Source organism: Podarcis bocagei (genome assembly GCF_964188305.1).
Source record: "Podarcis bocagei genome assembly, chromosome: 2".
Lineage (NCBI taxonomy): Eukaryota > Metazoa > Chordata > Lepidosauria > Squamata > Lacertidae > Podarcis > Podarcis bocagei.
Window position 1 is genome coordinate 54,590,690 of NC_138126.1, and position 24,988 is coordinate 54,615,677.

At 40.4% G+C, this 24,988-nt stretch overlaps 1 protein-coding gene across 1 annotated transcript in view; it reads right to left on the minus strand.

Moving 5' to 3' along the window:
* Positions 1–12,463: 12,463 nt before the first annotated feature.
* Positions 12,464–24,988, minus strand: part of SLC6A11 (solute carrier family 6 member 11) — a 101,544-nt gene continuing 89,019 nt past the window's right edge. The window contains exons 13-15 of the mRNA XM_081176679.1: positions 23,454–23,554; positions 22,282–22,452; positions 12,464–17,272 (exon numbers count right to left, since the gene is read on the minus strand). Of these exons, the coding sequence (XP_081032805.1) occupies positions 17,120–17,272; positions 22,282–22,452; positions 23,454–23,554 (425 nt within the window). The 3' untranslated portion in view covers positions 12,464–17,119. The remainder of the gene's footprint in view (positions 17,273–22,281; positions 22,453–23,453; positions 23,555–24,988) is intronic.

Sequence of the window (24,988 nt, forward strand, 5' to 3'; positions counted from 1 at the left end):
CGCGGTGGGGCGGGGGGAGAGATGGAAACACATGCAGACCCGTTAGACAGTGGCAGGTTCTGCATTTGCCGGGCAGGCCGGGTTCAGGAACCTGGTGGCCAGATGTGGCCCACGGACTGTAGTTTGAGGACCCCTGCATTAGAGGATCAGCAGCATTGGACCAACCCCAAGTTTTGCAAAAGTATAAAACCCTAAGTTAGGAGGGGGCAGCCCTATGAGGTCAGCCATGCTCAGTAGCCATGGGATGCTGACTGATTGTTGGGGGGGGGGTAGATTGGATTGAATATTATGGAATAGGCTTGGGGTCTGACTTGAATAGTGCAACACTTTGCAGAAGGTGTCTTTTTTGTTTATTGTTTGTTTATTAAATTTATATACTGCCCTTCCTCCGAAGATCACAGGGAAACGAATAAATTTGCAGCTTTTGCCTTCAACAAACAATAAGAATTGAAAAATGATATGGTGTTTTGCTATTGTCAGCTTTCAACATCTTTGTAAAAAAATAAGCATGTGTCGCTGTGGAGTAAAGGCTCTTCAGTAGCTTAATGTCTGAATGAATTAAGCTTGAAAGACTGAAAACACATCATTTATACTTGCTGTAAGCAAAAGAATAGCTTTGATAATGTCAGATCTTGTTAATTTTTTTTAATGTCCCTAATAGTGCACAGACCTTTCATTGGGTAGTTTGTTCCAGTAAAGTGAAGAGCAAATTCTGACTGATGCAGCCAGAATTTGAGCGCTGAGCAAATCTTGGGCATGAAACAGCTAACGTGTGGCATTTTAAAGTCCCATTTATTTTGGTGGGAAAGAGTTAAATGTGTACCATGTGCCTGAATCAAGACCCAGATTTTGTTCAGCTGGTTGCTGGATTGCCATGGGATGCTGATGGGGAAAGAAACAGGAAGCTGGGGAGGGGGATGGAGTGAAGTGGTTGGAATCCTGAACAGAAACACTATATACAGCAGCATTCCCACTTATATTTCCTAATAGTGATCTTTATGGCGCTATCATCATGCCAGCAATGAAAAACCCACAAGTGTGCAGAAGTACGAAAAAATATTTAGTATATAATTCCCCCCCCCCAAAAAAAAACAACAACTAACTCCCTAAAGGGATGGGAGTTGGGGAAACCCATTTACGGCTGAATGAAGACTGAAGACTGCATTATGTGGCCAAAGAATGATGACTGAATGTTTGGGGAGCAGGGGGAGCCTGGCAATAGAAAACCAGGTTAGGATGGACTTCTTGAACAGAAGTGCATCATTTCTTGCAACCCCCACTTGGGTTAACTAGATTCACTAAGACATATTTATGTGTATTGCAATGGAGAAAGCATGCAGCAAGTTGAACCAGGAGAGCTTTGCCATGTCCCTTCCAATGAACAAGAGCTCAAGGCTTGTTTAAAATGAGGTCATATTCCTGATCATCTTGGCAAAGCATCTTTGAGAGACCTGTTCTCAATGAACCTTTCACACTGCTTTTAAATCCAACCGTAACACTACTCCTCACAATATCCGCTGGCAATGAATGCTAGAATAAACAAACCTCCTTCCTTTTATTTCCTTGAAATCTGCTGCCAGTCAATTTCATCCTTGCTTTTGTACTTTGGAGAAGAGTGAGTAATTGCTCTTTAGTCACTCTCACCACCCCTTTCCTTTTTGTGTAGGCAATGCTCACATCCTCATTTGAGGTACATTTCCAGGCAGTCACAGTACTAGCTTGAGAAAAAGGCAATGAAACCAGCTGCCATGTTTTAGGTCGTATAGTGTGCATAACCACAGAAAATGGGGTGAAGGTAACCTCAAGCAAATTCTCTTCCTCCCCTGCATGTATGCACACTGTTCAAAGGAGGAAGCCTCACCATAACACTAGAACTTGTGGATATCCAATGAAGCTGAATATTGGAAGATTTGGGACAGATAAAATTAAAAACTTCTTAACGCAGCACATAGTTAAACTGGAACACTCTCCCCCAGGAGGCAGTGATTGCCATCAACTTGGATGGCTTTAAAAGAGAATAGGGCAAATTCATGGAGGAGGGGACTATCAATGGTTACTAGCCATGGTGGCTGTGCTCTGCCTCCATGGCTGGAGGCAGCAATGCTTCTGAATACCAGTTGCTGGAAACCACAAGAGGGGAGAGTGCTGTCGTGTTCAGGTCCTGCTTGTCTGTTCCCCACAGGCAACTGGGTGGACCCATTTAAAAGTGTTGTTGGGAACATGGTGGCATGGTCTAGTGGCCATAGGCAAGGGCACCGGGGTAGCTACTGCCTCACTCTATCCCCAGATCTCAGAGACATTCATCTCAATCATCCACAGTCTCACAGGATATGCACTGAGTCTCAGGCTTTTGAGCTTTTGGCTCTATAACCTATAACCTTTGCATTCCATGACATGGGCTCCTCAAGAAAGAACTAGTCAAGGATCAGCTTTGATATTAGATGAATAACTAGCTCAGTTGTGTGTATTTAAATAAATAGGGCAACTGGCTGCCTATCGAGCAGCCTTTTAACATTTATAAGGACAACTGATCGATTTATAATATACTGAGATAGCTTATTGATTTTTTTGAGATGAGCTTTGTAATAGGATCCATAACGTTTTCATCTTTGGGTCACTGGCTGAACTGGAGGTCAGTCATGATCAAATGCTATCCTCTTAGGACTTTAAAGCACTGTAGCCAGAAAATACCCAGGACTGGAAGCATTGCTCCATAGGAAGCAGACCATAACTTATAACTTTGACTTCATATGAAGTGCCATCCAACCAGGTTGTGCTTGGATGAAGGCTTGGGAGTCTGGAATCTGGAATGTTTACAGTCAGTTTCATAAACTGTGAAAAAGAATTGGTGGGTGCAAAGTGTTTGTGTGCAGGCTCTCTGCAAAACCAGGGGTCCCTAAAAAGGCTGGGTTTCTGCCCAAGCATGCAAAGTCTGCATGTTTATATTTTGTACATGTGTAGGGTTATGACCAAAACATAGGAGCATGACCAGTGGTCACCAGCTGGCTCAGTTTTTCTCCCTCTTCTGTCTTCATTCCATGGAACATGGACATTGCTAAAGATGACGAATCAAGTGGGTGAAGAGATGAGTCTTCAAAAAAGAAAATAAGAAAGTAGCCATGGTAGGCATCTATGGTAAATGTGCGATCCTCCAAAGGCCTGACATCAGCATTTAGTTTACAGGGGCGATCTCTGGAGAGGATGTTTCCTTGCAGTACTCACTAAGGCAGATGCCTGGCCTGCCCACCCCCAGCACCCAGCACCCTGTCATGAACACATCTGCCCCAAACAGAGAAGCACAGTGTGAGTTAGGAAGCAGTCAGACAGATAGGAGCAGTCCTCCTCCCCCTCTCTCTGACACAGAATGGAATGTGGATAAGGAGTTAGCAGAGAGCAGGATGGAGAGAACCAACTCACTCAAGAAGCACAGTCAGGCTCGGAAAGCAGGAGGGGTAACATTTCCTCACCGGAAGAGGAGGCAATTAATCCCCTGAGCCCAAGGAGTAGACATATGGGGAAGGTATTAGACAGGAAACAAACACAGAAACGTAAGGGTCATAGTTTCAGGATATTCTGCAGAACCAGGAAGCACTCCTCAGAAGGGTCAACTGAATCATAAGGTACAAAGCTCCGATAGAGCATCCGAGACTGATTGTTTGTTTTGCAATAAATCTTCAAGCTAATTACGATGCGTGCTATGTTATCTAGACAGCAGCCTGGGCTCCTGACACACCCCTTGGGCATCACTGGTGACACTGCTGCAGCTACCAGCCTTGCCCTCATACTTGGCTTTCTGAACAGAGGCAGGTCTGTAATTCTCCTTAACCAATGATGCCATTAATTTTGCTAACAAATATGATAAAGGAATAAGAAATGTGGTAAAGGGGCAATGCTATTAATATGTAAGCATTGTCTTATGTTAGCAAGTTTACTGCTGCTGCGCATGTGTGCAGATCTGAAATATGAAGAGTAAAGTGGATAAGTGGATTGTAAAGTAGCTTGTGGAAGGAAAATTTTCTGACCATTCCTCCTCCCTGCAGATCTTTCTGGAGTATAAGGGGACTCATTTGAACAAAGTAGGACAGGGCATGCAGCGATTGGGGGGGGCTGGGTAAGGGGGAATCATGGTTGGACAGAAATGGCAAAAGGGAGGATTAGGAGAACATTTTTTTTTGTAACTTTCTTTATGTGAAATTTCTTCTTTTCACCTATCTTGCAATCGAAGCCAAAGATGTCACAATTACTGTTGGCTTTAATTTATATGAGGAAGCAATGGACACATTTTCCCCACACCAATGTGTTATTAGCACTAGCTTTGGTTTGATAAAACACCATAGATTCCATACAAGAGAACATAAAGTGATAGCCTTGTCAGTTAGTTATCTACACTTGTGTCTTTTATTTGCTGGTGTCCTCATTTGTTCCTTTATTCAGACTCATAACCGCTCATTTGCGTCTGGCTTCTGCATTTGTCCTGGAGCTGTTGATGACTTCTCCTCATTCCTGGACATTTGCAGCATTCATCCATCAAAAGCATAATGTGGATAAGGATGAAAACCCAAGATCTAATTTTGTTCTCATCAAAATCATTGGCAAGATTCGATTAATTTAAGGAAAACATATTGGTGTAGTTGATGATAATGGTTTCACAATGCAAGATACCTGTTTCACCATTTCGGATGTTTGGACCTTGTTTTAATTGGATTGATTTACCAGGGTACCTCACCTCACTCTATAGGCTGGGAATTGACAAACGGGTGATTGTGGATGTCCTGAGTGGGTCACCCTCAATATGCTGTTGGTTTTTTATTTTATTTTAAGGGTAGAACAATTTCTAGAGCTGGAAGGGCCTGCCCCCTTGCATTCTGGTCAGTTTCGAATGATATTTGGGGAGAGGGGGGAAGTGGCCCTTCATGTTTGCTTGCTTATTGCTTGCCAACCATGTGGAGCTGGCAGTGGGCACTTGCTTCACCTCATGAAGGGACTCTGTGTGTGTGGGACTAAGAGAGATGTCTTTGTGGTGGCGAAGGAAAGGGAAACAGGGATGTATGGTTTCTGTGTGTGAGAGAGAGAGGGGTGAGGGAGGGGAGGTGTGCATGTATGTGTGGTCTGTGAGAGAAAGAAATGTATGTGTGTATAATAGGGGAGGGATGTCTGTGTAGTATTTGTATTTGTGTGTACGTGCTGTGTGAGAGAGGTGGCATCTCTTGGTTCTCTAAGTTCTTAATGAGGACTTTGTAGGGTGAGAGAAACTCCATTAGTGAGGCGTCCTGTTGATTTGGTGCCAGTGTGGTACCCCAGCTGATAGGTTCTTTTCCCCCATAGGAGCCAACTCCTAGGGGCTGAGTTCCCTTTGGCCCTCCCAATAAAATGCTTGAGGGGGCTGGGCACCCCCAAAGTTGGTGAACATTACCATTCACATGGTGTGCATGCGCTGCCCTTTGTGATCAGTTATGCAAGGCAGGACATACCTGCCCACCCCACCCCCAATATTTTGATCAAGTTGGCACCCTTGCTTCCTCCACAAGAGGCTGCTTTGTTGACAGGATTATTATGGCTAACTTATTATGGTGTTACACTAAGCCGTTCCAGGACAAATCTTCCTCTCCTTAAGGAGATTGTTTGGCCAGGATGTGTCATTTATAATTTCTCATTGTGAGAAGTTGTGAGAAAGTGACACACCTTTCCCTGCTCAAACTAAGGAGGTGATACAAGGCCGTTGTCTGTGGGAAGAAACAGAGAGAGGCAGAGAGTTAGCTGAAGGCTGAAAGTGTCTTGGGATGCTGGTTTCTTTTTCTTGGAATCTGGTGTGGCACAGTGGATCTGCAACATGTGACGAGTGGGAAGGAGGTTTCCTCTCCATCTTGTAAACAAATAAAATGTGACCAGAAAGACACAGCAGCAGTCTTTGGTGATAATTTATCCAAAAGAAAGTCAAACCTAGGTCTTGGTGCTCCTGGAAGATCTCACTGCTAGAAGAAGCTTGTCTTTTTATAAATATTCTTTGCAATTGAATTACATTATATATTCACAAAGGAGAGGGCCTTTTCTGTGGTGGCTCCCTGACTCTGGAATGCCCTACCCACAAGTTAATTCTTTCCTATTTTCTTGGGTATTTTAGATGATATTTCAGATGGAACTGATGCATTTGTACCGTAGCCCTTCCCACTGCTGACAACCTTTTTATTATTCATTCACAATTATTTGTGCTCATGATGCTACTGGGGCAGTTATACACAATTTTGCTTTCACTACTTTCTGTTCCTGTAACAGCTGCTTCATGCTCAGCTGGTGCATGTCCTGTAGCTTCCTGCTGAAATCCTGCAATTTTTCATGGAACAATTGTTTGGAGGTGCGTCCCTCCCCCTTTCTGTGCTATAGCACAGAACTGCTGTAACATTGGGAAAGTATCACACAACAACTAATAACGTGAATGATTTGTGAATGGTACCAGATAATCCAACACTGGTGTACTATTATTGTGTCCATAACCCCCCACCAGTCTGGAGGGGGGCCTTTAACTTGATTTTTTGTTTTTAAAATTCCACCTCCCACTTGAATATCGTATTATTATTGTTGTTGTTGTTGTTGTTGTTGTTGTTGTTGTTGTTGTTGTTGTTGTTGTTGTTGTTGTTTTATTATTATTCCCTGCCCATCAGCCACTCTGGACCGCTTACAGAATATATAAAACACAATAAAACATCAAACATTAGAAACTTCCTGACACAGGGCTGCCTTCAGATGTCTTCTAAAAGTTGTATAGTTCTTTATCTCCTTTACATCTGCAAGGAGTGTGTTCCACAGGGCAGCCGCTACAACCGAGAAGGCCCTGTTACTTTACTTCTCACAGTAAGGGAACCAGCAGAAGACCCTCGGAGGAAGACCTCAGTGTCTGGGCTAAGCAATGGGGGTGGAGATTCTCCTTCAGGTATGTGAGGACAGTTTTATTCATACTTTTGTAGATCATGCTGGAATCCTCTCATGAAGGGTGGTTAAGAAATGTTTCAGATAAATAAATGCTGGAGCTTAGCCATCTTATCTACTTATAATGTTGTATGTGGCATATTCCTCCCCACCCCCAAAAAACCAAACTGTTCTTAAAATACAGTTTTGATGCATTCCCCAAAATAACTCATGTCAGACTCAAATGTATGTCCACATAAAGAAAGGTTAATGAACATGGGCCACAAATGGGCCACAAATACCAAGTCTTGCTCTCAGCTCTTTGTGTGTGAGTCAGTGTCTGCTGCTGTAAGAATGGCGTTTGTAAATAGGACCACATCGTTAATGCAGTTAGAACAACCAAATGCCATAACACTGTCACTCTGCATGTCAGAATCGATGTACGGCCTCGTCAAGGAAAATGCAAAGTTGATGTGGAACTTTAAATAGCTCTCTTCTCATGCTGTTGTTTATGGGAAGTGATGATAGGAGGGCCTCTTTATGATTGCAAATCAAGCTCTTTATTCAAAAACTACACCGTAATTGCCTTTTCATGTGAAATGTGTAAAGAATTCAGATTTATTTGTGTCTCTAGGAGAAAGCATCCCCGTGAGGAGTAACAAAGCAATAGACAGGGTTCCCCCCCTCCCAAACAAAAATTGATCCCAGCACAAAGTCTTTTGTTGACTTGGTCTTTGGGTTTTATTTTTTAATCTCAGGAAAACATTTTTCATTTAGATTGTGTAAAGTACCACTTGTTTCTGGACATGTGGTGAATATAATCACAAGCAAAATTCATGCATTTTTAACCTCCCTGCCCCACCTGCAGAATTTTGTCAAATGGAGAGTTAAAGCCAAGGACCTTAATGAGAGTAGACAACCTGATTTCCCAAGACCTGCACGGCTGCAAAAACACATCAAGGAGCCTGGCTGATGTGATTACAGCAACAATTGGGATGAGGCAAGTGGACTACATTCACCCTGCGGTGCTGCACTTTAGTTGTGCCCTTCGTCAACTCTGTATTGTCGAGGATTAAGTGCACAGGTTTGTATGAATGTAGTCCACAATGGATGAAAATCCACTAGGATTTCTGCCTCCTTCTCTCACCTCTTTACTCCCTGTGCAAGTTGCCTGTGATCATAGCCTTGAAGAGGAACAGAATTGATGGTTGTACATGAGGACCTCTTTCCATAGCAGGTAATGGTCAAGAATATGTTGTTGGTCCAATGGAGGGCCGTTGACAGAGGAGAGAGTTCCCAGTCCTTTGTGGGATCCCCTTCCACATGCACATTAGAATAGATTGGCTGCTTTGTTAGTTTCTGTGATTTGGCCTGGGTCAGTTTTCTATGTTGCTATAATAGTTTTTTTTTCTCTTCCAGCTCAGAGCTGTCATATATGAACATATATATAGGGTGATAAATATTTTTGCAGTAAGCAGAATGTTGCTTATGTGGTGATATCTAAAGGATTGGAATCTGTACCTGAAAATATTAAAACATAAAGATGCTAGAGTGGTAAATTGCTTATGCAGTATTAATAACACAGCAGCTGATTGCAAAGAAGTCATGAATGCAATTGAATTGGTGATGGCATTATAACCACTTAAGCTGATTGTTTAAAGGGCCTGTTCTGGCTACTCCAAATGGTGAATTGGTTTTTTTGGAAACCTGGAATTTGTCATGACCAAAACAAAACTGTGTGAGTATTCCATGTTTGTTGCCTTGGATTGATCAGTTGCCTGACCTACCTAAGCCCAGGACCCAAGGCCAAAGGAACCAAGACTCTTTATTACCATTGCTTAATCTTAGAAATGAGAACAATCCACTACCCATTTCAGAGTAACAAGCTTTTCCAGCATCCAGGCTCTCCAAGTCTTCTGATTTTCCCAGAGTTCGGTTTCTGATTTAATCCCAGACTGTCCTGCTTTCCCTTTGGGCGTCCCTCTTTTCATCAGAGAGAAGTTGGAGGGGATGTATATCTAAGGTGTAAAAAAAACAAAACCCCAAACACATGAACAAAAACATAACCCGTAATACAAATAATAGAAGGCAATTCCACATCATGGTCTCATGACCCCACAGGTGCCATTGCTATCTATATGCAGTTTCAACTAGGGATGTCCTTTGGCAGTTCTTAAACAGCGCGGCTGCAATCCTATACTCAGTGGTTCTTACTTCTGTGCTGTTGAGCTGTTAAAGAAGCAAACTGCAAGGTATTCAAATAGCTCACCATTTTACCAGGACAAACAGGAGTGTAGATATGTTCATCTTTTCCCTTTCATTTAAAAAAAATTTTTATTGAAAGTTTTCAACATAAGATACAAAGAAAAACCAAAATAATCTAAAAAGAGAAAGAGGAACAAAAATAAGAACAAGAAATAGATATAAAAACCCTCTATCACAATTGTTTCATATCCTTCATCCATATACACCTGGGAACTTCTCTTTCTTCCCCTAGCCTCCCACCCTGGGACTCGGAGATCCCTTCTACCCTGTTTCCCACTTTCCCCTTTCAGAAGTGTGCAGAGTGCCTCCCTTACACTTGTAAGAATGAGTTTGTATGCCACTACAACTGCAGCTCTGAAAATGTTTGTCAACGAGGTAGGAAGATTCAGTCTGATGCCTACATTACTTCCTTGCAAATGCTGACGCCGACTCCTTTTCACCACTTTCTGTCTTGAGAAAAAAGTGAATTGCAGGTCCGTGTGTTAGAGTCTGAACTAAATGAAAGCTCCTTCTCCCAGCGGCCCTACTCATTTGCTCCAGGGTGGAACAAATTATTTTCTGCTGGCATTTGCTGCCACCTAATGATACAGAAAGCACGCCTTTCAACGGCAGGGTGCAGAGTCTATCTCAAATCAAAGCCAAAGAGAAGGGGGAGGGCTTGAAACCCAATTAGCTGAACTGCTGTGTTTTGCTCTGGGATAATACACCACATGGCAAGTCATGGTTATGGACTTGACTTCTGACTGACCCTGAGAAAAACAGCTGTGGAAAATAGCTATGATGGCACAAAGACATTTCACTTGAACAGAATATGGCCAGTAGTTAGTCATTGCTCTTTCTCCATCACAGTATTTCCCAGATGGTACAAAATTAGTATATTACCAGTTTTTATAGTGATAAATACGAAGCAGCCTAGAGCAAGGGTAGCTGTTTGTATGTCCATATGAAAGAGAAAAGGATACAGACCGGTGCAGTACAGTGGTACTTCGGGTTACATACACTTCAGGTTACATACACTTAGGTTACAGACTCCGCTAACCCAGAAATAGTGCTTCAGGTTAAGAACTTTGCTTCAGGATGAGAACAGAAATCGTGCTCTGGCGGCGCAGCAGCAGCAGGAGGCCCCATTAGCTAAAGTGGTGCTTCAGGTTAAGAACAATTTCAGGTTAAGAACGGACCTCAGGAACGAATTACGTACTTAACCGAGGTACCACTGTAATCTGAAAAAGCAGGATAATGCAAGGGACTTTTTACTGCCCATAGTTCCTTTAGAAGGGCAGGACTCTACTCTACTCTACTCTACTCTACTATACTATATACTTGTTGATATATTATTATCAATACATAATCTTGATATTGGTTACCGTTTGAATTATCAGTACAATGCAAAGAGGGAGATTTATGGCAAGGTCACCAACTTCTTTATTCATAGCATCTATTCTTCAACTAGTGGACAGGGAGCCAGAGTGGTTAATCAAGGCCTGTATTAAAGCAAAAGCATCTAACGATAAGGGGTGCTCGGTTATCAGAGCGCATGTGCTCAGGGGTGGCAGTAGATACAGGTACATTTTTGTGTTGCCTACATTTGATTTGATTGATCATAGATCCATGAAATTGTCTAATCCGCTTTAAAAGTTGGTGGCCAATACTGCCTCCTGGAGGAGCAAATCCGTAGTTTAGCTTTAGTACCTTCTTTATGTCCTGAATCTTTCAGCGTTGGATGTCCTACTGTGATGATATAGAGGGAACCACTTTTCTCAAACCACTTTCTTCAAGTCGTGTATAATTTTATACACTTCTCTTATGCCACCTCCTACTCACCTATTCTCTAATCTGAAAAACTCCAAATGTTGTAAACTTTCCTTATTGGGGAGTTGCTGCATCCCTTGGCTCATCCTGGCTGTCCTTTTCTGAACCTTTTCCAGCTCGATAATATCCTGTTTTAAGTGAGGCAACCAGAACTGTATGCTAAACTTCACTGGATGTGCCATCTACACTTGCTGTCTTTGTCCCCACACTTGCTTAAATGAAAGCATCTTTCAGCCCAAATCCTATTCCGATTTACTCAAAAGTAACTCCCACTAAACTTTGTGTATTCTAGCTGGCATCACAACCAGGTTATTCCATAGCATGCATAGCCATTCACGTTGGTTTGGCTGCCATCCCATGATCTTTCATATTCTTCCTTCTGCCTGTGCGTGCCTTTTTTATGACTCAGTGAAGTGCCAGGATTCATGATGGTGGTGAGTGAGTGACTAGAGAGCAGAACTAAAGCCCACATCAACAGCGAGAGCCCAAGTTAGAGCTGCCCCTTGGGGGTGTCTGTGTGAATATTTGTAGCCTGCTCTTTTGAGCATGGCTTGCCTCTAACTCTGCCTTCCTTGCATGCTAATCACCCGCTGGCGGAACACAGTAGAAAGTGATTCATCTATGAGCATCATAAGAGAACAGTGGAGCTTTCTTTTATTATTAAAATAAAAGATGGATTAACAAGAACATTCACTCCTCATTACGAAGCCGTGTGTTACTTAGATTAATGTTTAGGGGGGGAACTGCCACGGACGCAGCACAATACAAGCTCATGAGTCATTTGCTGTCGACACCTCTCGAGGAAGAAGTTGATCATGTTAAGCTGCCCTGAGCAATTACACCCAAGTACTGTGGCCAATGCCTGCCCCAAAATGGATTCTATAAGTACACATTTTTGTTATGTAAATAGCAGCTGCATGGAAGCTTGAACAAGTTCAGAACCATAAGGGCAGGCAGGGACAGCTCTTTCTGTGCCAAAAGATCCCCCCTTAGCAGCTGCTATTTGCATTTCAGTAGAAGTTCTCATTGGTGCCAGTGTAAGAACCTGGTTGGTGCTGATAGACTAGACGTCTAAACCATCTCTGTCAGAACCAGATTCTGGACCAGCAACTGCACATTAGTGCCAATAATAGTTGGCCTTGGTATGCCATTGCTTTATATGCTATGGTAGTGAATGCTTGCATACTTGTCTGTAATATGGGACTCCTCAGTTTGAATTTGTTCAAATATAATTGTAAAGGCTGTGCTAATATACCCATCAGCTTGTGCATGGAAATTTCAGTCCTTCTGGTTGCTGCAAAACAGTGCGTGTCCCCCCCACATGGGTCAACTTTGACAGGAGGGCAGATCCACTCATCTATCAGTCACCTAGCACCATCATGACATCAAATGATTGACAGGTGGGTGGCCCTCAGGCCCCCAAAGGTTCCCCACTCCTGCTATATAGGTATAGTAACATAAACAAAGTACAATGCACCAAGCACAGTATGTTTACCCATTTTCTTTAATTTTTTAAAAAGGAGTAAGCAGACAAAATGTTGTGCTTCCTTGAATACCAAATAAAAACATTCTTTGTGTAAAACAGTACATAAATCTGGGCTCTTCTTTACTTATGAATAATACTGCATATATACTTCAGAAAAGGGCATTATTGTTTACTGCTGCATATCAAAAGAAATAATCACAATATCATTGTTGTTTATCTTCATATTCTTTTCCAGGAAAAAAAAATAACAACAGAACTAGTCAGGAATTTCAACCCTTCCCCAACACTTTAAAATAAAAAATAAAAGCACAAGTGTTAAATGGGTCAAGTATTAAATGTGCACATTTACAAGCACAGTGAATTAGAAACACTGCTTTAGACCATGCCAAACCACATGTATGTGTATAAAGCTATTAGTGAAGTAGTTCATAGCAGCAGAGTAGGAATCGTATTCCATAAATCGTACCTGTTGGGATGGTTGGATGAAAACATTCCACATGTAACATTCCATATCCATGAACCATCTTCTCCCATCCACACCTATTTGGAAGTGGGAGTTACCTCTATAAAGGGTTTTGGCCGAAAGATGCTTTAATTTAAATGAGTGTTGGGACTACCTCAAATTATTTGGACTATGGCTGGCTGATGTGGCAGTAATAAACACATGCATTGAAACATATCATTGCGAACTTTGGGAAATTCTTATATGTGAACAGTTCTGATGAAGGTGATCACTTAAAACTATTTGTTGTAGGCATCCAATACTTAAAAAATGCAGAGATATATTTCTCAGAGGTTCACTTGAAAACCATCCCTGTATTTGCAGGGCATTTGAGCAAATGTGTGGACTCTCAGAGAAGAGACCACAATCACTTTGCTCCTCTTTGGTTGTTTTGCTGCTGCACTGAACTAAGCCGTGGTTTGGTTTAGCATGTTGTTTAAATCCAGGTTCATGTTTTACCTCTTCCAGACAAACCACACGCTGCAAACAATAGGTCAAACATTGGTTACATCTCATGGCTTGTCTGGAGAGAGCTAAACAACGAGGCCAGGTTAGGTTGCAGTGCAGCAGCAAAACGATTTGGGAAGACCAAAATAGCCACAATCTCCTCCGAAAAGCCATACACTTGCTTGTCCACACTAAGCCATGATTTGACTGAGTGTTACATGCAAACTAAGGCAGTGAATAAAATAAGTTCAGAAATGAAGAATAGTCACCTTCCAAATTAACAGCTTGATTTTCTTTTGGCTCATTAAGTCTAGAACTTGAAAAGGTCAGTTCATTGATTTAAGCAGTGGATAGTTGTCCTACCAAAATGTGTAAATAATAAAAAATACCAATAATAATATTTTGTTACTAATTATTATGGTCAGGAGATTCAAGAAGAGCAAATAAAGTATATGGTTTTCTTTCTCATTTCTTTCTGAACCTATAACACCTATGGAAGGAAGAAATGAAACTGCAAAGGTGCAGTTAAGGGGTTATTTGAACCACTAGTTATAATTAGTTCAATAAGGTTGACAGGTGAGATGGATGACATACAGCATCTTTGAATATGGACCACTGAGGTCAATGAAACTTACTCTCAGGAAAATATATATAGGATTATAGCCTAAAAGTAGATGGGTTTTGGTCTCTGTGTTGCTCCCCATTATGCACTTCTGAAGAACTTGTTCCTCGTAAAGTAATACACATTATGGTTGTTCTTTATAGTGGCATGCTATTTTAAGGTTGTTACCAGAAATAGTATGAAAACTGGTGCTTTAGCTATACAGTATACAGATATGCATGGTGGAATGTGCCATAAATATTGAAGTAAATTCACTGCAAAAAGCTACTTTGAGTCTAGTAGCCTAGCTGAGAGACCCTATAGATTGGCCAGTCCATTAAGCAACATAATTGACGACTCTCAACTTTGTACAACATTCACTCCTGAATTCTAAGTCCATTTTATTTGTATTCAGGTGCAAGTTAAAATCACATTACCTATATTTCCCATTTGTAAAACAGGCTAGATACGTATTCTATGCTGAAATGTGTATCAGTTTCAGAAATACTTAAGACAAAGGCATTCTGCCTATAGTGGAAGATTTATGTTATCATGGATACCTGTCCAGGAGTACTCGGAATGTGTCAATATAGCTTACTTATCATAAAAATGGTTTTAATCTACTTGCCCTGTTAGACCCACAATCATGCTGATTGACTGGTAGCTGGGTGCATTTTTCCATAAAGTGTTTAAGGCATGCATGCTTATGGACGGATTTGAGATTCTAATATATTTTTAGTAACTATGAATAGTGGGCCCAGGTGACAGCTATTATAGATACAACAAGGAGTACAGTGATATATTAAAATGTAATATAAATGTTTTGTATTGTCCCTATCACATTCATCAATGTTTTTAAGAACATCTTCTTACTTTCAGTAGCTTTTAAAAAGTCCTTATGGATACCAAAGCCTGACTCCATCATCTCCTGCTGTCCAATTACCTCACTTTCAATGTCACATGCAGAATATCATGCACAAATTCATACACATTTCACTGTGAAGACATGTAAATATCCAAATGGTGAGACATTTTATGCAGTCACTGGGGTCAAGCAAAGAGAGATAAAATGTGGAAGTTTTTTTTAAATCTTGTGATACAGCACCTGTGAATTCAAACTCTATTAAGGTCACAGCTATATTAATAGCTCTTTTATATATAAAAATAATTTTTAAAGTGAGTTCAGTAAAAAATAACTTCTACAAATGTCGTTAGCAGGTCAGGGGAAGCAGGATATTGAGATGTAGTTTTCCCATTTTGCTCCAAAATGAGGAGGTGTTGCCTTCCCTGCTTTAAAAGTCAAAGACATGATCCACTACGTCTGGACATCCACAGAACATCTACAAGAGTGGCCAAGAGCTGTCTCATGTTTAGAAATAAATTAACTTCTTTTCTTGGAACAGAAGACCCCATGATATATTAGAAGCTGCTTTTGAAACCCCTGCAAGCTTCAAAGATAACTTCCATGAGGTGTGGGAGCTGCTGTTCAAGACATGCAGGTCCAAAGTCTAGCTTTGTCATCCAGCTAGTCAGTTATTTGGGCTGCGTTCAATGGGCAAGGTTGGAATCAGATCCAGAGAATTGTTCACAAAGGCATTGGGTGGTATTCAGCTAAATAAATGTGCAACTGGAATGACTTCTTCTTCTGCATCAGGACTTCTTCCTACTCTCTTCTTCCATTGTGTGGTCTGCAGCATCCCCAAATTTGCTCTGGATGACTGAGAGAATCACCCAAACAGATTTTGGAGTGGGCACAGCAGGAGGAGAGTGCAAAAAAAGAAGAAGTCCTGTTTCATAAGCACAAGTCATTCTGCTTGCACAAAGCACTGCTTAGCACTACTTAGAATACAACCCTTTGCCTCCAAACCTGTGACAGCATGTTTGCAAAATGTCAGAGTTAAACATGGGCAATTCAGGTTGTTTTTATGTCACTTCATTCAGTAGAAAAGCAAAAGGTAGAGGAGGGTGGCTGGTGGGCAGCACTGGCCTCCCTCTGTTTGGACACTGGTGTTTTAACCATTTTATACTCCCATAATGAAGAGAAACAGAAGAGTTGATGGGAGAAAGAGGCAGCAGGCAGGTATGTGACACAACCACATAATTCAATGGGTAGCACACACTTCAGAATGACACCCATATATCCACATGCAACGGAGTGCCTTTCAGAACCACACTGGCCACCACAAACTTGCTGGTTCATGCATGTTTCTGACAGCTGACAGTTGCAGTGGCAACTTGTGGCACAACAGAACTGGGAAATCACAAGGCATAGAGAACATGAAGATATTGGGGGCAGTGGTGGAGGAGTGGGGTACACTGGCAGATGAAGGTAAGTAGTGGGAACTGAGCCAGAGGGGTGCGTGTGTGAAAAACAGAATGAGAATGAATTGAGGATGAGTCAGGTACATGCTTGTGTATCTGTGCGAATGAAAGAAAAAGGGTCTACCTGCCCATTTTTGATGTTGGCTTTGCCCACTGCCAGTATGCAGTTCCCATTCACCTTCCTCCAAGGAAATAAGGGCCTCAACTTTAAAAAGGTTGCCCACCCTGATGGAAGGACTGCCAGGGTTTGAGTCTAGTGACATTTGGCAAACTCATTCACTGGACTGGGCCCAAATTCAGAAACAGAGCTACACATCCAAAGACAATTCCCTTAGATATTAATAGGAGGACATTGTAATCCCCTTTATATACATACAGTAGAAGCTGAAATAGTCTGAGATGCTCACAAATTAGAATGTGTATAGCTATACAACACCATACCTTTTTTCTTTTTTTAAAAAAACCAAAAGTATAAAAGTTTTACAACACATTATACAGGTCCTTCTAGGATCTATAAAACACTTACTGAAATCACCATATTACAAGGCATCACTAACAATTCTATTTCATTTTATATATATATATATTTATATTTATATATAATCGTTACTTATATAATAATTAAAAATCACTTTTAAACAAGTATACAAGTTCACTTTAAAATTAACTTGTTAATAAAGTTGTGCAAAACAAGCTGGCCTCTATAATTAAGTGAAGTATTTAATTTATTTATTTACTTATTTATTTATACAAAAAACAACAACAACAGAAGAAGAAAGTTCTTTCAGAAGTGCGTCTCTTTTTCTGTGATGGCTGAAATGTTGCCATCACCTTTCAGTTTGGCATCGCAGTCATTTACTGTAGCAGCATATGCACCTGCTCCACATTTTCCTCTCATCTTCAGGTCTGGGCTGGCCACAATCAACTTTCTAAATTTCTGGGGGCAGGGAATGAAGAAAATGGAAGGCATTAGCCATTTCTGTAACCTGGTCACAAGCACACTCCATCCAGATCAGGGGCTTGGAACCTCCAGTCCTCTCTATCTGGCTCTAAGGACTCTTCCAAGCACTGGCGGAGGAAGAGGCGTGTGGGGGGAGCACACCGCCCCTGGCAGTGCGATCCCAGCAGGGTGCCATCGCGGCTGCCCCCCCGCCCGCACTGGGCGCCATGCCCCCGGGACATGCGCCAGCCCCGCCCCCGCCTGCTCTCTGCCACTGCTTCCTTTTTTAAAAAAGTTTTTATTTCACTTTAATACATCACAAAAAAGAGAAATACGAAAATAAATAAACATCCATCACCACTTGGCAACTAAAAACAACAACAAAGACAAAAAAACACAAAAAAACAAACAATACATTGAATAGTGTTCATGATACTTTGGCATAAAAATGGCCTTTTTTCTGTAGACCTGACTTCCTGTCTACTCCTTACTTCTATTTCTCATCAGTTGTTCACTGCCATATCATAACATATTTTGGTTTTAATATTATTTATTTTATCATGGGTTTACCATCAAACTTGAAACTCCTACCGAAGTTATTCAAATGCTGCTACAGAGTTTAAACTGTCATTACTATTTTTCAAATAATTTTTAAAGACTTCCCATTTTGAAATAAATACTTCCTTTTATTTTTTATTCTTTCTGATAGATTGTCTAATTCCGCATATTCAAGCATTTTTTGAGTCCACTCTAATCTAGAAGGGACTTTATCACTTTTCCAATTTGTCGCAATGAGCACTCTTGCTGCGACTGTGGCGTATAGAAAAATTTCCTTTGCCTTTTTAGGGACATCTGCATCTGTGATTCCCAATAGGTAGGCTTCTGATTTTTGTTGAAAGATATTTTTAACATTTTTTCCAATTCAGAATGAATATCCTCCCAAATATTTCAGAATGAATATCCTCCCAAATATTTCTTTACATTGCCACCAAATATGATATAGATCACCTGGATTTACTTTACACCTCCAACAATTACTTGGTACACTTTTATATATCTTGGAGAGCTTCCAAGAGTTATATACCATCAATGTTGCATTTTAAGAAAGTTCTCTCTTAAATAACAACAAGCTGTAAATTTCCAACTTGTTTTCCACAGATTTTCCCACTGTTTCATGGTTATTGTATGCCCAGAGTCTTGCGACCATTTAACCATAGCTGCAGTGACCTCTTCCTCCTTGACTTCTCATTCAAGGAGGAGTCGGTATGCTTTGGAGAGTGTTTTAGAGTTGGAATTCACTAGGTTAGATTCAAATCTAGAAATCTCTGTGGCAAAACCTTTTTGTTTATCTATTTTGAATGTCTCATATAATTGATGGTATTGAAACCAATCTGTTATGTACTCCCTCATTTTCTCAAAGCTTTTTAACTTAAATTTATTAGCTTCTTCCTTTAGGAGTAATTTTTATGATGGCCATGTTCCCTGGGTATTTTTTCTCTTTACTGCACAGGCCTCCATCGGGAAATTTTTGGTTCTAGCAAGTTTTTATATTTCTCCCACACAACAAACAATGATTTCGTAATAATATGATTTGTAAAGCCTCTATGGATTTTAGCTTTCTCGTAAGCCAAATACGCATGCCAACCCCATCGGTTGTCAAAACCCTCCAGATCCAATAGGTCCGAATCCTGCAATGTACACCATTCTTTCAACCAGGTGAAGCAGGCCGCATCATAATACAATTTAAGATTGGGCAGGGAGAAGCCTCTTCTGTCTTTTATATCAATTAAAATCTGATGTTTAACTCTAGGTCTCTTCCCCTGCCAAACAAATTTAGAAATGTTTTTTTTTTGCCAATTCTTGAGGCAGCCTGCTCCACCCAGTATCAGAATCATTTGAAACAAAAAAAACCAAACAAAAAAAAAAAACAACCTGAGGAGCACGTTCATCTTTATAATGGATATCCTCCCTAAAATTGATAACTTCAGCCTGCTCCAAATCTCAAGGTTTCTTTTTATCTCTGACCATACTTTTGTATAATTGTCCTGGAATAGATTTATGTTTTTAGGGGTAAACCATATACCTAAATACTTTGCTTTGTTACATATCCTCAGGCCCGATATTTTTTCTAGGTCTTCTTTTTCCTGTGAAGATACATTCTTGACCAATAATTTTCTTTTTGTGGTATTCAATTTAAAACCAGCAACTTCTCCAGAATTCTTAATCAAGTCTAATATGCTCATTAAACTTTCTTTGGTGTTTTCGGTCATTATTAATAGGTCATCAGCAAAGGCCTTGAGTTTGTAGGATTTATTTCCCAATGTTATTCCTTTGACCAGCTGGTCTCCTCGTATCCGGATATTTAGGACTTCCATTACCATAATAAATAATAAGGGAGATAATTGGCAGCCTTGCCGGATCCCCTTACTTATTTTGAATTCATCTGTGATTTTAACGTTGATTATTAATTCAGCTGATTGTTCCAAATAGATGACATTTATTCCTTTACAGAGATTTTCACCAGTTCCGATTTCTTGAATTAGTTTTTTCATAAACTTCCAGGATACCTGGTCAAATGCCTTTTCAGCATCCACCAACATAATAGCGGCTGGTTTATCAATTTTATAATCAAGATATTCTAAGACATTTATCACACACCGGAGGTTAGTTTGCATATGGTGCCCTGGGAGGAAAACTGTTTGATCTTTATGGATTATTTCTTTTATAACTGTTTTAAGACTGTTTTCAATAATGTCTGCAAATATCTTGTAGTCCTTATTTAGCAGGGCAATAGGTCTGTAGTTCACCATGCTTAAAGGGTCAGATCCTTGTTTATGAATAAGGGCAATGAAACTTTCTTTCCACGAGCTCAGTAGTATTCCATTTTGTAGAATGTCATTCATTGTATCTTTCATAGGTAGAAACTGTGGGATGTAAGAATCAGGTGCAGTCAAACACAACGTTGCTAGAGTAGACATGAAGGTTGTGTCTCAGTACTCCAGCCGGAAGTTCCTGCTTTCCAGGACTGAGACGAAACTTCCTATGTGTAACTTGAGATGGGTGTGGCCTCTCCTGAAGTAGAAATAACCAGAATCACAGGCTGGCGGCCATCTTGTCTCTTCTTGTCTCTATCAATGCCATCTTAACAACAGCACTACTAAGATGCACCCTTGGCTCCAGGCCAAGAGAAGAAAAAGGGGGCTTTCTCCCATAAGGAGACAGTCACCACATTTAAACTATGTTCTAACCTTTTAAGTCTACCCTCTGGGAAACTTTGTGTGAACAGATGATTACTTGTGAGTAAATGTTTTATACTTTACAGAAGACTGTGTAGCGTCTTATTTTAGGAGGGTTTAAATGGGGAAAATACCAGGAAATATTTACAGAGACTCTAATGAGTCTGAGCAAGCTATCTGCTGTGCGTGTGTTTAAAAGAAAAAAGGGGAATGTTAACTCTGCTGATTTTGTTGAACTTGAAGACAAGTTGGAACAGGGTATCTTAGATAATATATCCTCCCCCACATTCCTAAACATTCCCACAGAAACAGTGAGTGTTCTAATTTTTTATAATAAATAGCCAGTATACCGTCCGGACCCGGTGTTTTCCCGATTTTCGATCTTTGCATTGCTTGTTGCACCTCCATAGCGGTTACTGGTGAATTCAATGTGGCGATTTTCTCCTTGGGAATTATTGGCAGATTACTTTTGTTTAAATATTCATTTATTTTCTCTATTTTCTCTGGTTCTTCTTTGTATAACTCTTTATAAAAATGAGTGAATCTCTTACTAATTTCTTTCGGGTCTTGAATCCAGGTCTCATCTATTTTAATTCTGTTGATGATTCTTTCATCTTGTTTCTTTTTCAGTTCCCAGGCTAGAAGTCTACCTGGTTTGTTTGCAGATTCAAAGCTTCTATGTTTTAACCTTTTGATCTTCCATTCTATTTCTTCATTTATAATCATTGAAAATTGTGTACGTAGGATTTTTATATTTTGCTTTATTATTTCGTCCTCTGGTTTTTGAAATAATTTCTTTTCATTATCTCTGATTTCCTCCCATATTTCCATTTTCTTCTTCGCCTTTATTTTCCTTTGGTAAGCACTTTGTTGGATGAAGAAGCCTCTTATAACCACTTTACTCGTATCCCAGACTATTTTTATATCCGTCCCTTGATTTAAGTTAAATTTAAAGTATTCTTCTAAAATTTGATTGGCCTTCTGTGCTGTCTTTTTGTCATTCAATACATTCTTGTTGAGCCGCTATCTTTTAGTTTTTTCTTCCCCTCCTTTAAACTTAATCCATACCGGGTTATGGTCTGAGATTGTTCTTGGGTGGATTTCAACTTTCTTAATATTACCTAATAGGTCTTTTGAGGCCCAAATTGCATCTTTTCTTCCAGCCGAGTTGTGAGGATCTGAGTAATGCGTAAATTCTTTATCTATTGGGTGTTTAAACCTCCTGGTATCATTCAGATTCAGGCGGTCTATTAATTGAAAAAAGGACTTTGGGAGTTTGTCTTGTCTTGTTGCTTTCATTTTCTTTTCTTTTCTTTTCTTTCTTTTTGCTGTTCTATGCATGCCCGGGTTCACTACTCCGTTAAAGTCATCTAATAAAATATGTTTATCTCCAAGATATTCTAGGATTTTTACTTCCAAGAACTGATAGAATACCGCCTGCATGCGGGGGTGGGGGTGGGGTGGGGAAGCTTAATAAGACAAAACACGCTCATCCAAACCAGGGCAGAGTTGAACCTACCATTGTTATTTCTAATGTTTTAGTCACTGAACATCTGTGACAATGCAACCCACTGTTCTTTTCTTTTTCATAATTATTACTATGAAACTTCCCAGGATCACAGCCAAAGTGGATACGTGGATTGTTGACTACAGTTACATCACAGAAACTGGTCTGGATGCATAGACACCAGCTTAGATTTCATAACTTCTGAATAGCTCAATATGTTCACCTACTCTATCAAGCAATAATAGTCTGAAAACATTCCTTACCTCTATGATAGTTCCTTCTGTCTTCCACAATTTAATACAGATCCACAAAGGAATGCAAACCATGGAGGAGAGAGCCATCATCCACCCAATGCCATAACCCCAGTCTGGGTATATATAAATGTTGTTGTATTTCAAAGGCTTGTATTTCACCAGGAAGAAGATGAAGATTCCCTGAAATGGAGATGATCATTTTATCCATTTTTGGAAACAACACATAGATATTTAGGAAACTTATTCACCGCAGTTCACTGAATTGCTACATTCAGCTTTCAAGACAGGTAGCAAGCAGGCAGGCAGGCAGGCCTTCCTTCCACTGGAACTTCCTTTCACATTTAATCTCAGTCTTCATTTAAGGACCATAGAAATTGGCCTCCCCCCCCCCCCAATTTGACAGCAAGTTACAGCTGTGCTGAAGAGACCCATGGGAGGGGATCTGCTTTGTGGCTTGTGCACACACAAGAGGGGGGGGTCATAATTCTCTCATGCCCCACCAGCTGTATCACCCACAAATGCATCACATTGTATATTACTTTTGAAGGCCCTTGAGAAATTGCACCAAGAATGGGAACCTCCCCCCTCCACAAAAGCCCCAGGGTGTGTGAGGACTACCACACATAAGCCTTTGGATTCCAGCCCTTAATTTGTGTACAGTTCAGTTCAGTTCCATAGTAAGTAACAACATAGTAGCATACAATTGTTCCAATACTACCTTTATTTATTTATAATAGACACCTTGAGTGCACATGAAACCACTATGGTGTGGGAACAGAAATGTGTGAACACATAAAAAGAAGTTGTCATACCTCATCATACTGTAGGGGGGTGGGGGAAGAGGAAGAAAAGAAAAAGTAGGGGCTACTGAAGTCTAAAACCAATAGCAAAGAAATACCTAAATAATTTAAAATAATGAAATAAACAACACCTGCTTGAAAATTAAATAAGTCTTTAAATCACTTTTTTATTTAATTTATGAGGAATTGTTGCTTTTTTTACTGATACCAGGAAGTTAAACTATTTTGCATTTTGGAGGTGTACTTCCTGTTCCAACACATATGTGTGGCTCCATGATTATGCTCTATTTCTTCAAAAGACTTCCCAAAAGTCTTTGGGAAAAGGTTCTGCCAAGGACCTTACAGATTGCTCTATCATTTTATCACACTTTCATTACTTACAGCGCAAATGCCAGGAGTGAGGAACATCCAACACCATTTAAATAATGCCAGTGGTCTGTACCCAATCATATCTTCAATGTTGTCATAAAAACGATTGCTTCCTGAATAAAAATTATTAGAAAATGAATATAGGTCACCAGGGCTTATGTTACTGGATGTAGCTTCATTAGAATTTATGCTTTCGTTCTTAGAATATTCCTTGCCTCTGCCATTGGCAAGGAAAGCCTGAAAACATGAGGTAAATGCAGTTGGTGGGAATGAGATTAAAATCTGCCCCCCCCCCATTTTCACAATCTCATTCACAACTAGCATATATAAGAAACGTTTTTTGGAGGGCCTGCTGAAAAATTGAAGCCCTCCTTTACCTTTAGTGGGGTCTGCAGAGATGATACAGCTGCCACCTGCCCAGCAGATGGAGACCTTTGGTTGAAATGTTATTTCCACCAGAATCATTTACCCCTGGAATGATGCTATAGAATAACATAATGTCATTCTGAGAGAACTACTTGATGAAAAAATAGCAACCAGTATGGAGGCTGCCAAGTATTTACCCAAGAACTCCCCCAGAATGATGGTATGTCATCCAGCGGCACTGAGGTGGAAAGAAAACAGTGGCTGGAGCTTATAGACGCCAGGAAGAGATTTGATGCTGTCACTGCCACAGGCAGTGTCTAGCATACCTTTTTCCAAAAGCAAAACAAAAAGAATTGAAAGAGTTATCAAAGATAAAGGAGGGAATCTGAAAGTTAAAAAAAGTATTTTTCACCCTTTTATGATTCTTCTTTACATGCCAAAGCTGAGTTTCTTCAGTGAAATTTCAGCTGAGCACTAATAGTTTTAGTATCTTCAGCATTAAGAGGACGTAGGAGGTAAAAATACAACACCTCTGCTAGGTGGCCATTCTGCCATCCTTGAAGAAGAGAAGTACAGTTCCATTAGTTTCATGCTTGTATCCAGTGGTTTCTCTCCACTGACAGAAGGAATGTAAGTTGATTTTCATAGATTCTTCCTTTCTTCTGCAACCCCTTCACCACCAATCATGCTGTCCCAAAGGTGCCCCAACCCTCTGTGTTAGATTTGGGAAGGGTGCTGGGAATCAATTAAAGTCACCTCTTCCTGTTTCTGCTCTTGGAAGCTCCCACTGGATCAAAAAGCCTTCTGTCAACAAAGGGACACGGCTGGATACAAACCCAAATGGTTTGGCTGAATTTAACTGCACAAACGGCATGTAGTACTAACATAAACCTTGGCATCCAGAGAAAGGCCTGTAACACTACTCCACATATTACAATGGAGTAGAGGAAGAATGTGCAAGCTGTGTTTTTTCTAGCATAGCATAGAAAAAGGACTTGTGAAGATAAGATGTACAAGCTCCAGGCATAAGAGCAGCAGATTTATCTCAGACTCACAACTTCCTTTTCTTATGTTATATTAGATGCATAATTAGAGAAAGTACAACTTGTACGGACTCTTCTGGTACTACGAAATGAAGATTCACATGTGAATAGGATCCACCAGAAGGGGAAATATATACA